This window comes from Carcharodon carcharias, chromosome 4, assembly GCF_017639515.1.
Source record: "Carcharodon carcharias isolate sCarCar2 chromosome 4, sCarCar2.pri, whole genome shotgun sequence".
NCBI lineage: Eukaryota > Metazoa > Chordata > Chondrichthyes > Lamniformes > Lamnidae > Carcharodon > Carcharodon carcharias.
The window spans coordinates 66,409,926-66,423,997 of NC_054470.1; the positions used below are offsets into that span (position 1 = coordinate 66,409,926).

General features: G+C 40.3%; 1 protein-coding gene across 5 annotated transcripts in view; it reads left to right on the plus strand.

The window, feature by feature from the left end:
• tnksa (tankyrase, TRF1-interacting ankyrin-related ADP-ribose polymerase a) overlaps positions 1 to 14,072 on the plus strand; it is a 183,280-nt gene that overhangs the window by 40,474 nt on the left and 128,734 nt on the right. For all 5 annotated transcript variants that reach the window (XR_005942762.1, XM_041185621.1, XM_041185623.1 and 2 more), the window contains exon 3: positions 8,148 to 8,243. Coding sequence is in view for 4 of the 5 variants with exons in the window: in XM_041185621.1 (XP_041041555.1) it covers positions 8,148 to 8,243 (96 nt within the window). In the remaining variant the exon portion in view is untranslated. The remainder of the gene's footprint in view (positions 1 to 8,147; positions 8,244 to 14,072) is intronic.

Genomic DNA, 14,072 nt, shown 5'->3' on the forward strand with positions numbered 1-14,072 from the left:
TTCAATTTAGAGCTCATGAAGAAGAATCCTATGCGGATGAGAAGGCCTGTCGATGCCTGATCTGTCACTCAGGTTTGCGTTCAAAGTGAATGATACATGTAGATTTAAATAGCTGAACAAAAACTTGCTGTTTCACAGGATTGAAGAGTCTGTACCTTGTTAGATTGAGATAGTAGCCAACTTACATTTTAAATTTGAAAATATCAAGCATATAATTTTATTAGAATGTGATAGCCTTACCAAATGCCCTAATAGTGAAATATTTGAGTTAGAAAAGCCCTTTCCTTCCTCAGTCCTGTGCTAAGGTGATGAATAGCAAGCAGGATTTGATTGTGTAGGTGCTGAATGTACTGAAAATCTAATGAAAGAGGCTTTCTGATGCATCAAGTTTGAAGGAAAAAATAGCAAAGCTTGATTGTATTAGCCATAGAGTATAGATTTTATTCAGTTACGGGAATTGAGCGTCACTGGCAAGGCCAGCATTTGTTCCCATTCCTAATTGCCATTCAGAAGGTGGTGGTGAGCTGCCTCCTTGAACTGCTGCAGTTCATATAGTGTGGGACCAGATACAGCTATCCCTCATTTAGCACTCCTAATGTGTTCCCAAATAACGGTGTGCTGAACAAACACCACATTATCATAAAAAAAATTAGAAGGTGGGTTAAGTTCCTGATCAGTAATTTTTATATTAAAAAGCTATAAACTACCTTGAATCTAACTGATCCAAAAATCCTTTTTCTATCTCTTAACTCATAATAACTTAGTAACTCTTAATAACTTACAGTACAAACTCTTTCAACTTAACTCCTGCTCATCACTTCCTGCCTCCAGCTCACTGCACTTCCAAACACTTCACCTCGCCGGCTCTCTCGACTTGCCACTTTCCTCCCGATCACCACCTCTCCCAACTCGTGGCTTCACTTGCTGACCCTCCTGGTTTGCTGCTTCCCTTCCACCCCCGGGACCTCCCGCTTGCTGCTTCTCCCCCCTGACCCCGCTGCGTCCCTTACCCGGGCTTCCTCTTCGCCGTGCCCCAGCCTGGGCCTCCCACCGGCCGCGCCCTGGCCCAGGCCCCCGGCCGCACACCCTGGTCAGAGATAGTTACCTGCTGCAGAATTTCCAGCCTCTGAGCTGCTCTTGAGCCACAGTGTTTATATGGCTGATCCAGTTAACTTTCTGGTCAATGGTCACCCTCAGGATGTTAATGGTAGGAGACTCAGTGTTGGTAATGCCACCGAATGTTAGGGGGAGATGGTTAGGTTCTCTTTTGTTAGAGATGGTCATCACCTGCATTTGTGTGGCACGATTGTACTTGCCACTTATCAACCCAAGCCTCAATGTGGTTTAGATCTTTCTGCCTGTGGGCTGGAACTGTTTCCATATCTGAGGAGTCATGAAGAGTACTGAATACTTTGCAGTCATCAGTGAACATTGCCTCTTTTGATCTTATGATGGAGGGAAGGTCATTAAGTGATATAGGGAACAGGCAGGACAATGGAGTTGAAACCCAAGATCAACCATGATCGTATTGAATGGTGGAGCAGGCTCGACAGGCCATAAGGTTCTTGTGTTGATGAAGCAGTTGAAAATGGTTGACCTAGGATAGTCCTGCACTGGTGATGTGGGCTGAGATGATTGGCCTCCGCCAACCATCTTTCTTTTGTTATGGCACAGCTGATGGTAAATGCTAAGTTGTTCAAATCCCAAAGGGAAACTTGAAACAGGTGCCACAACTTGTTTTGCAGTTTGTATAAATTCCGAGATGCATGCCTTGAATTCAGTAGTAATAAGACCACCAAGTCTTAACAGGTTTCTTATCAAACTAAATTAAACCTTTATTGATAGAATTAACGAGATCAAACATTTATTAATAAGGTAAATGATTTTTAAATACGTATATAGATCTGCAAATAACTACTATGATAACTTTTAATTCCCCTAATCAATCTAACCCCCAGTTACACTTTCATTAAGGCAACAGTAAGACACACAGATTTTAAAAGACCAAGGCAAAGAAACATGATACCTTGAACAAACCGAATTCAAAGTGTGTTTTCTTAACTTCAGTTCTTTGAAGACAGTAGCTTGACGCATAGATGCTGAAGGCTTTTCACACTTCTAAGATCTTAATATGTCTACTAAACTTCACCTGGCTAGGTGACACATTTCACCCCTCCTTTGAAAATAATCTAGCCTGGTTTATTTAAAAATGCAAATGTATTTATACCTTACATTCTAAACTTCCCCCATGTTTACATCAAAGCCTTCAGACCAGCTGCCTTTAATCCAATTAAGTCTCACTCACTCACATCCCACTATTACTCTATTTTACAATAAATTCCAATAACATTGAGAATTATATCTTCCTGATACTTTGTGCCAAATATCACCCTAACAGGCGAGAATTTCCTCTGATTCCCGTAGATTAAAGGGTTAACATCAGAAGAATACATGATCTTGATATAATAAAAGAAAGCAAAGGCCAGGCGAGCGCATGGATTCCTTCTTCAACAATCTCTGTGGGCTGGCAGGGAACTCTGATTATGGAATCTTAAGGGATGAGCTGATTCACGACAGAATTGTAGTCAGGGTCCTAAATGACAGATGGGGAGATGGTGGCGTAGTGGTAATGTCACTTGACTAGTAATCCAGAAGCCCAGGATAATGCTAAGGGATCATGGGTTCAAATCCCACCTCAGCAGTTGGTGAAATTTAAACTCAATAAATAAATCTGGAATTAGAAGGCTAGTCTGAATGATGGTGACCATGACAACTATCATCGATTGTCATAAAAACCCATCTGGTTCACTACTGTCCTTTAAGGAACAAAATCTGTCATCATTACTTGGATTGGTCTACAGACCCACACTAATGTTTGACTTTTAAATGCCCTCTGAAATGGCATTTCACTGCAAGTCACTGAGTTTAAGTGCAACAAATGCTGGCCTTGCCAACGTCACTCATATCCTATGAAAGAATTAAAGAAAAAAAATCTCTTTCAGACAAGAGAGGATTTAACACCAGTAAAAGCACTGCAGATTGCAAGATAAATGGAACTCAGGAAACCTAATCAGGCGTTTGTTCGCGGGGAAGGAAAGGCCCCGTGGAGAAGATCGAGTGAGATCATTCAGTTTGAATGTCATAAATGAGAATGCATGCCAAAGCCTAAGCGTGCCAACTGACCTAAGAAATGTCTCAGGTGGCAGGAGCAAACAGCACAAGTGAGAAGAATGCCCAGCAGGTGGGGAAGAGTGCCACAGCTATGGAAAAACAGACCATTTCAAAACAGTTTGTCATTCAAACACTGACAACCTGTAAAAAGAGGGAGAAAGTTTTAAAGCAGAACCACATACAAGAAGTGAACGAATCACAAGCAAAGGAATTAACCTTACTGGGGGAGGTAAATGATATTGAAAACAAGTATTGGAGCTTAAAACTCAAGGTGGATGGGCAGCCCACGGAGTTTAAACTGGACTCCGGAGCAGACATTTCAGTTTTATAAGATGAAGTCAAATGGGTCAAATAGATTACATTGCAATCCTCATCTATTAAATTTCATGGCCCTGGTGGGACAACTTAAAGTGAAAGGCCAGCTCATGGCAAAGCTGAAATATGAAGACCAAGAAATTCTCAAACCTCTCTTGCATTCAAAATCCAGAATGCTCTCTACTAAGCAGACAGGCATACCTAAAACTGAAATTAATCTATAAAGTGGATGAAGTTGCTGATGAGAATTTGATTGAATTTTACATCTAGTTTGAAAGAGCAAAGAGTGGGTCTAAGACTAGTATCTTAAACTTAAATAAGGGCAACTATGTGGGCATGAAAGCTGAGCTAGCTGAAGTGAACTGGGCTACTAGGCTAGAGGATAGATCAATAGAAAAGTAGTGGCAGACATTTAAGGGGATATTTCAGAAAACTCAGAATAAGCGTATTGCTACTATAAAGAAAAATTCTAAGGAGAGGACCCACCATCATGGTTAACTAAAGAAGTTAAGGAAAGCATCAAACTTAAGGAAAAAGCATATAACTGTGCAAAGATCAGATGATTGGTCAGAATATAAAGAAATGCAGAGAATGACTAAAAGGTTAATCAGGAGAAAAAAATTAGAGTGTGAGAGGAAGCTAGCTAGAAATATAAAAACTGAGAGCAAGAGTTTCTACAGGTATTTAAACAGGGAAAGAGTAAGTAAGGTGAGTGTTGGTCCCCATAGAGTGTGACAATGGGGAACCAATAGATAATGGAATGGCGGATGAAATGAGCAAACATTCCAGTAATAGCTGTAAATTAAGAGGTGGAAGGGAGAGGGGAACTTGGTGAAATTACAATCACTAGGGAAGTGGTGCTGGGCAAACTGACAGAGCTGCGGGCTGCCAAGCCCCTGGGTCCAGATGGACTTCACCCTAGGGCCTTGAAAGAGGTGGCTAATGAGGTCGCAGATGCATTGGTATTAATTTTCCAAAACTCACTAGATTCTGAAAAGGTTCCATCAGACTGGAAAGTAGCAAATATAATCCCTCTATTCAAGAAGGGAAGGAGGCAGAAAACTGGAAACTGTAGGCCAGCTAGCTTGATGCCTGTCATGGGAAAGGTGTTAGAATCGATCATTCAGGAAGTTAAACCTGGGCACTTAGAAAAACTCAAGGTAATCGGGAAGAGTCAGCATGGTTTTATGAAAGGGAAATCATGTTTAACCAATTTATTGGAGCTATTTGAAAGAGTAACATGTGCAGTGGATAAAGGGGAGCCTGTAGACCTGCTGCACTTGGATCTGCAGAAGGCATTTGATAAGATGCCACATCAAACGTTATTGCAGAAAATAAATGCTCATGGTGTAGGGTATAACATATTAGCATGGAGAGAAGATTGGCTGCTGGCATAAAACAGAGTATGCACAGTGGGTTTTTTCCTGAATGGTAGGATGTGACGAGTGGAGTCCAGCAGGGTTCTCTGCTGGGACCTCCACTTTTTACAGTTTATATCAATGACTTAGATGAGGGGAGCAAAGGTATGGTAACTAAATTTGCAAATGAGACAAAGATAGTTAGGAAAATATGTTGTGAAGAGGACGTAAGGAGGTTGCAGACAGATATAGATAGATTTGAGTGAATGGGCAAAAATCTGGCAGATGTATAATGTAGGAAAATGTGAATTTGTTCACTTTGGCAGGAAGAATAAAAAAGCAGAGTATTACTTAAATAGCAAACAGCTGCAGAACTCTGAGCTGCAGAGGGATTTAGCTGTTCTAGAGCGTGAGTCACAAAAAGTTAGTATGCAGGTAGAGCAAGTAATTAAGAAAGCTAATGAAATGCTATCCTTTATTACAAAAGGAGCTGAACATAAAAGTAAGGATGTTGTGCTTTAGTCATACAGGACACATCTCGTATATTGTGTGCAGTTTTGGCTTCCTTATTTAATGAAGGATGTAAATGCATTGAAGACGTCTCAAAGGAGGTTTACTGGATTGATACCTGGAATGAACAGGTTGTCTTATGAGGAAAGGTTGGACAGGTTTGTTTCCACTGAAGTTTAGAGAGTGAGAGTTGACTTTATTTAAGTAAATAAGATCTTGAACGGTATTGACAAGGTAGACATGGAGAGGATATTTCCTCTTGTGGGTGAGTCCAGAACTAGGGGGCACTGTTTTAAGATTGGGTGTTGCCCATTGGGGGTTGCCCTTTTAGGACAGAGGAGGAGAAATTTTTTTCTGAGGGTTGTGTGACTTTGGAACTCTGCCTCAGAAGGCAGTGGAAGCAGGGCCATTGAACACTTTTGAGGTAGATAGTTTCTTGTTAGGCAAGGGAATCAAAGATTTATCAGGGTTAGCTGGGAATGTGGAGCTCAAAGCACAAAAAGATCAGTCATGATTTTATTGAATGGTGGAGTAGGCTCAAGGGACTGAATGGCCTACTATCGCTCCTATTTTGTATGTTCGTATGAAAACCACAGCAGTACATTTTGAAATTAATTCCCAAAATCGTTTACAGGTTCTAAGAAAGCAGAAGCAATTGCTTTTTGTGGACAGGACAAGCTTTATAGGCTTTATAAGGCTCTGGTCAGACCACTTTTAGAATATTGTGAGCAGTTTTGGGCCCCGTATCTCGGGAAGGATGTGCTGGCCCTGGAGAGGGTTCATGAAAACGATCCCAGGAATGAAAGGCTTAACATATGAGGAACGTTTGAGGACTCTAGGTCTATACTCAGTGGAGTTTGGAAGGATGAGATGGGATCTAATTGAATCTTACAGAATACTGAAAGGCCTGGATAGAGTGGACGTGGGGAAGATGTTTCCATTAGTAGGAGAGACTAGGACCTGAGGACACAGCCTCAGAGTAAAGGGAAGACTTTTTAGAACAGAGATGAGGAGAAACTTCTTTAGCTAGAGAGTGGTGAATCTATGGAATTCATTGCCACAGAAGGCTGTGGAGGCCAGGTCATTGAGTGTATTTAAGACTGAGATAGATAGGTTCTTGATTGGTAAGGGGATCAAAGGTTACGGGGAGAAGCGGGGAGGATGGGGTTGAGAAACTTATCAGCCATGATTGAATGGCGGAGCTGACTCGATGGGCTGAATGGCCTAATTTCTGCTCCTATGTCTTATGGACCTTTCATCAGAACTGGTTATCAGAAACGTCATTAGTGTAAGCATGGCTTTTGAAAAACAAGTCTCTTGGCAGTTCCATCTGTTACCGACTACAGTGTAATAAAACAAAATGTAAACAAATTCAGCATTGAATCATAACTATAAAGGAGGCATGAAACAACTGCAAAGTTGTGCATGTAATGCTTAAAAGTTAGAATGCTTTAGACATTGACCATAAATGAAAACTGAGTATTTATGCAGATTAAATGGAGATAGACATGCAAAGTGGTTCTGCAATATAGCTGCAAAGTTAGTACTACCTCAACAACAGTCAGTTTTAAAGTGTGCTCGTCTATTTGGAAATCTATCTGATATCTCATCCATTGATAATATTGAACTTACTTAGCTTGCCTGTAAAGAAAAACCTCCTTGAAGGCTGACATATTTTGTATTTCTGCACTTTGGTATTTAGGTGTGGATTTTTTAGAAAATCAGTTAAGATAGTGGATTGCATTAGCAGAGGGATACAGTACAAACCAAGAGATTCAATCACGTATAACATGTCAGATTCCAGCTGGAGCCCTGTGTTAATAATTGGAAGGGCATTCCCCTTGAAAGGCCCAAATGATGAAAGCCTAAGTTTTTTTTCTCTTTGGACAAAATGAAATTTCTCGGTGATCTCAATGAAGATTCCAAGATTGTAAAAGATATTGAGACTGGGTATGCTTCATGACATGTGACCTTATGATAACTGGTTGACTACAAAAATTTGTACACGTTTGTATTTTTATAGTGTAGAATGCAAGTAGGGGAAAGCCAAACAAGGTATGTATAATACCAAAATAAATTATTGTCAACTTGATTTGTAATTTTCCAGAATTTAATAAAAATTGTGAACAATTTCTATCTTCAAAACTGAACTGCATTCAAAAAACACCACCTATACAATAATAAATAGTCCTACGTGGACTGTGAATGAGAATAAATCCTAAGTTTAGTATTTTTGAACAGAAATTTGTATTCAAGGATCCATTCACTGCTTTATTATAATAGTATTGTTCATGCCAATTACCATTTAACTAGATGACTGCAGGCAATAAGGATTTTAGCCCACCCATTATATTTTGTTGGAATACTTCCAATATTTGCCAGGTTTGCTTTAATATAAGTACTAACCTATGGAAGGATTTTAGCCTGTCCATATTATTGCATAAACCTAGGATAACTGTTATATATTGGGTTGTTGAGCTCAAGACTGAACGTAGTAAAACTGAGAATGTTTCATGGGTGCTAGCAGGTGCATTTACTGCAGGACATGCTGTCTCTGAAAACTCGGACAATGCAGTGTGTCCATGAATGATTTATATTATCAAGGTCATATCCCAATTGATCATTCTTTGATTTGTTTCTCTGACAACAGTAAGTGTTTGCTGCAGTGCAAGTTTGTGCAATGTATTACTATTCATGCACAATGCCTAGAAGATCCTCAACAGTTAGCAGTGTTTACAGTTAGCAGTGTTTGTGTTCCTGAGATGAGATATTGCTTCTGTTTTCCATGTACAGTTCTTCTGCAGCATGGAGCTGATCCCAACATTCGGAACACTGATGGAAAGACAGCTCAAGATTTGGCGGATCCTTCGGCAAAAGCTGTACTGACAGGTAAGATGAGTTTGATCTTGCCAATGTGTCTTTGCTGTGTTCCTGTATTATCTTTTCTCCCATCACACCCCCTCCAAAGAGAGATCTTGTTGTTTTAATTAAATCAGTGTCAACAACTTGTAAGCTACTATCCTATTCCTAATAACCATTACAGTCAACAGCAAATATTAATTGCTGTGGTCTAATTGGAATGGGTTGTTTCTTGTTTGAACAGTTTAGCATTAGTAAGAAATGCCATTCATTATTCAATGCATTTTATATTCATTCCTTTTAATGCCAGTTGTCTAAGACCTTTGCTTTTGAGCTAGTAGTGTAAAGCTAATCAACAATACAGAAACAGGCTAGGCTCTTTCAAGTCTGGTCCTCCATTCTCATAGATCATGGCCGATTTGTACCTGAACTATATTTATATACCTTTGATCTGTATCCCTTGATACTCTTATCTAATAAAATTTTTTCAATTTCTGTCTTGATAACGTCAACATCATAGCTTTTGGTGAAGAGGTTTCCTGATTTCCATTACGCTTTGTATGGAAAGATTTCTGATTTCACTTCTAAATGGCTTAACTCTTATTTTAAGATTAGACCCCCTTGTTCTGGATGAGGAAATAGTTTCTCTGTATCCAGGCTATCAAAGTTCTTTATCATTTTATCACCTTGACTTGCTTACCCCTCAACCTACTACGCTCAAAGGAATGCAAGCCAAATTTATTTGTGGTAATTGATAAAAGAACCAGAGGTAACATGAGATGGTGAAAGCAGATTCAATAATAATTCTCAACAGGGAATTGGATAAACACTTGAAGGGGAAAAGATTGCAGGGCTATAGGAAAAGGGCAAGGGAATGGGACCAATTGGATAGCTCTTTCAAAAAGTCAATACAAGCAGAGTAGGCTGAATGACTTTTGTTCACGAGAAAAGAGGACTAGCCTGTTCGTCCTTTCCTGATAGACATAATCTTTTATTTCTGGTACTATACCTGTAAAATTTTTGTACCATCTTCAGTGTCTATCATTTTTATAATATGGGATCCAGAAATGTACACAGTATTCTAAATGTGATCCAATTAAAGTTTGATACCAGTTTAGCATAACTTTTCTATTTTTCAATTCTGTCCCTCTAGAAACAAACCCTAGCACTTAGTGTGCTTTCTTTATGGCCTTGTTAATCTGTGTCTCTTTAATGATTTGTGTATTTGTAACCTAAATGTCTCTGTTCCTCTACACTATTTAAATTCCTTCTTTCCGAGTAATATGTAATTGTCTTGTTTTGTATCTTTCACTTGTGGTGAAAATCATTTGCCAATTATATGCCCATTTTGCAACCTTTATTCTATGAAGTTTATGCTCTTATAATTTATCCCTTTAAGGCCTGGTATTTTGGGAGATCCCATGCTGTACCTGTTACAAGGGCAGCATATCTTTACTGAGGTCCTGTGTCTAAAAATGACCTCATCTCATGCTCTCCTCTCCATCTTTTTCACTCTCTAACCCCCTCTCTTCACACTCTGATCCTGGGGTCAAAATAATTCTCCTCTTAAGCCTCTCCTTGAGATTTTCTCAAGCGCTACTTTTTGATTTTTGAGGGCTTCTTTTTGGTTTTCAGTAACTCCTTTCTCATTATTATTAACTTCTTTATTAGGTGATGCAGTCGTACTCTTATATTACCTTCTGTATCTGGGTAGACAAATGAGGCATTTGGACTCTCACAAGCAGAATTAGAAGAATTCATCAATATCCTCAATCATCACTCCTCCATTAAACTTAAAACCACAACACACAGAGAAAGCATTACTTTCCTAGACACTACAGTATTTGAATTGGCACATGGAAACAACAGGCATAAGTAGCAACAACATTTTTTTTCAAAACAACTGACACACAACAAGAGGGTACACAAAGAAGAAAGGGCTAATTAATCTTGTTAGGGATGAGTGACCATAATATGATGGAATTTTGCATTATGTTTGAAAGTTTGGTAGTTCAATCTGAAGCCTGGGCCTTAAATTTGAACAAAGAAGGTTATAAAGGTATGAGGGGCAAATTGACTGAGGTGAATTGGGAAAATACATTAACAGGTATTATGGTACACAGGCAATGGATAGTCTTTAAAGAATTATAACATAGCTTATAGCAATTGTACATTCTTTCAAGGCACAAAATGCCCCCAAAAAAGTCAGTCAACCGTGGCTAACAAAGTTAAGGATTGTATAAGATTAGAAGAAAAGGCCTGCAAACAGAAAGTGGGGAGCTACAGATCTGTTAACCTTAGATCAGTAGTAGGGAAAATGCTAGAATTTATTATAAAAGATATGATAAATGGACATTTGGATAATGATTTGATTGGGCATAGTCAACATGGATTTATGAATGGGAAATCATGTTTGACGAACCTGTTGGATTTTTTTGAGGGTGTTATTGGCATAATTGATAAAGGGGAGTCTGTGGATGTAGAGCACTTGGAATTTTCAGAAGACTTTTGATGAATTCCCCCACAGGAGGTTGGTTCGCAAAATTAAAGCATATGGGATAGGAGATAATATGTTGACATGGATTCAAGGAGTGGTTAACAGGCAGGAAACAGAGAGTAGGAATAAATGGGTCTTTCTCACAGCAGGCTGTGGCTAGTGGGGTACCGCGACGCTTGGTTTTGGGCCCCAGCTGTTCACAATATATATCAATGATTTGGATGTGGAGACCAAATGTAATATTTCCAAGTTCGCGGATAACACAAAGCTGAGTGTGAATGTGTGTTGTGAAGAAGGTGCAAAGTGGCTTCAAGGGGATCTAGACATTTAGTGAGTGGGCAAGGAAATGGCAGATGGTATAAAATGTAGAAAAATGTAAGGTTATCCACTTGATAGGAGGAACAGATGTACAGAGTATTTCTTAAATGGTGAGAGATTAGAATGTATAGATTCAAAGGGACCTGGGTGGCCCGTCAATAAGTCACTGAAAGCTAACGTGCAGGTGCAGCAATCAATAAGGAAGCTAATGATATGTTAGCCTTTATCGCAAGAGGATTTGAGCACAGGAGTGGGAAAGCTTTGCTTCAATTGTATAGATATTTGCCTTTATTAGCCGAGGCATAGAATATAAGAGCAGGGAGGTTATGCTGGAACTGTATAAAACACTGGTTAGGCCACAGCAAGAGTATTGCGTGTAGTTCTGGAGTCCGCTTTATAGGAAGGATGTGATTGCGCTAGAGAGAGTGCAGAGGAGACTTACCAGGATGTTTCCTGGGCTGGAGAGTTTTAGTTATGAGGAGAGATTGGATAGACTGGGATTATTTCCCCTGGAGCAGAGGAGATTGAGGGGGGGCATGATTGAGGTGTATAAAATTGAGGGGCATAGATAGGGTAGACAAGAAGGAACTTGGTGGCGGGATCAATAACCAGGGGGCATAGATTTAAGGTAAGGGGCAGGAGGTTTAGAGGGGATGTGAGGAAGAATTTTTTCACTCAGAGCGTGGTGGGTATCTGGAACTCACTGCCTGAAAGGGTGGTAGAGGCAGAAACTCTCATAACATTTCAGAAGTATTTGGATGTGCACTTGCAATGCCATGGCATACAAGGCTATGGGCCTAGTGCTGGAAAATGAGATTACAATAGTTAGGTACTTGTTTGACAGGCGCAGAATCGATGGACCAAAGGGATTTTTCTGTGCTGTAGACATCTATGACTATGAGACAAAAACAAAAACAGAATTACCTGGAAAAACTCAGCAGGTCTGGCAGCATCGGCGGAGAAGAAAAGAGTTGACGTTTCGAGTCCTCATGACCCTTCAACAGAACTTGAGTTCGAGTCCAAGAAAGAGTTGAAATATAAGCTGGTTTAAGGTGTGTGTGTGGGGGGCGGACCTTAAACCAGCTTATATTTCAACTCTTTCTTGGACTCGAACTCAAGTTCTGTCGAAGGGTCATGAGGACTCGAAACGTCAACTCTTTTCTTCTCCGCCGATGCTGCCAGACCTGCTGAGTTTTTCCAGGTAATTCTGTTTTTGTTTTTGTTTTGGATTTCCAGCATCCGCAGTTTTTTTGTTTTTATGACTATGAGATCCTTGGTTAGACTGTACCTGGAGTAGTGTGTGCAGTTTTAGTCCCCTTAGCTTAGGAAGGATATTATTGCCATAGAGGGAACACAACAAAGGTTCACCTGACTTGTTCCCAGGATAGCGAGACTGTCCTATGGTTAGATTGGGGAAACTGGGCTTGTATTCTCTAGAGTTTCAAAGAATGAGAGGTGATTTCATTAAAACCTACAAAATACTTTAAAAATAGACAGGGTACATGCAGGTAAGATGTTTTCCCTGGTTGATTCTAGAACTAGGGTACACAATTTCAAAATAAAGGAGAAGCCACTTGGGACTGAGATGAGGAGAATTCATTTTACTCAATTGTGAATCTTTGGAATTCTCTTCCCCAGAGGGCTGTAGAAGCTAAGTCATTTAAGTATGTTTAAAACAGCGATTGATATTTAGAAATCTCAGTGACATAAAGGAGTGTGGGGCTAGTGTGGGGAAAAAGGCATTGAAGTGGATGATCAGCCATGATCGTACTGAATGACAGAGCTCAGAGCTCGATGGGCTGAATGGTCTACTCCTGCTCTTGTGTTCCATCACCTTAACCACGCCTCCTGTGGACTGAAGTCAAAGATAATGGATTTTCATTGCATATGCACAAAGCTGGAAGGTTTTAACCAAGCTTTAAGGTTTTAACCCTCTTCATTGTATCTCAGATCACAATCTCAGTTTTAACTTTCATAATTGATCTAGCATTGATACTGATCTAGTATCAGTTGCTATTTGCGGAACAGAGTTCCAACCTTCTACCACCCTTTGTGTGTAGAAGCGTTTCTAAATTTCACTCCTGAAAGATTTAGTTCTAACTTGTTGGTTATACTCCCTAGTCCTAGACACCCCTAAAATACTTTATCTCATTACAAACTCAGCATTCCCTTCATTACAACAATGCTTATACTTGAAAAGTATTGCATTGACTGAAAAACACTTTGGGATGTCCCAAAGTCATAGAAAGCATTATTAAAATGCAAGTTGTTCATTACTATTTGCCATCTTAGTGAATTCAAAAAGGTTGCATATTTGTCCCTAACACAGTCACTGCACCTCAAGTATTTACAATAAACGAAACACTTTCAGATACATCTTTTCCCCTTATAGTAGCTACTGAACTTATGCAGCCTTAAGCTAAAGACTCCGCATTCATTTGCCAGGAACTTATTACCTCAGTGACTTTGTTTTCCTGGCTCCCAGTTAGCTAAGTATTCCTTTGTTCACAGAGGTTCCGCAGCCTCCCCGTCCCACTAACCCCCCCCGCCCCCACACCAAACTTCACAGCTTCCCTGTTCCAGCATGCCCCCAACACTTGCAGCCCCCCTGTCCCACCAGCCTCCACCCCTTGTAGCCTCCTTGCCCAACACCCTCCCACTCCTCACTGCCTCCCAGTCCCAGCACCCCCTCGCATAATTCCTTAAATGCAAATAAAATAAGGATTGCAGGGCAGGTGACGTGTTGCAGCTGTAACATTTGGGCATTGGTGGATACCTTTGTGATCCAGGGCAACCATATATGTAGTAAGTGTCTGCAGCTGGAGGAATTTCAGCTCTGAGTTGATGGGATGGAGTCCAAGCTTCACACATAGCGATGCATTGGGGAGGGGTTAAAGTTACTTGGGCAATTTGTTCCAGGAGGCAGTCACACCCCTTAGGATTGGTACTTCAGGTTTTGTTTGCGGTCAAGGATAGGAGGGTGTGACTGTAAGAGAGGCAGGCATAAGGATCCAAAAGGTAGCAACGGAGGGGCCTCAGCCCTT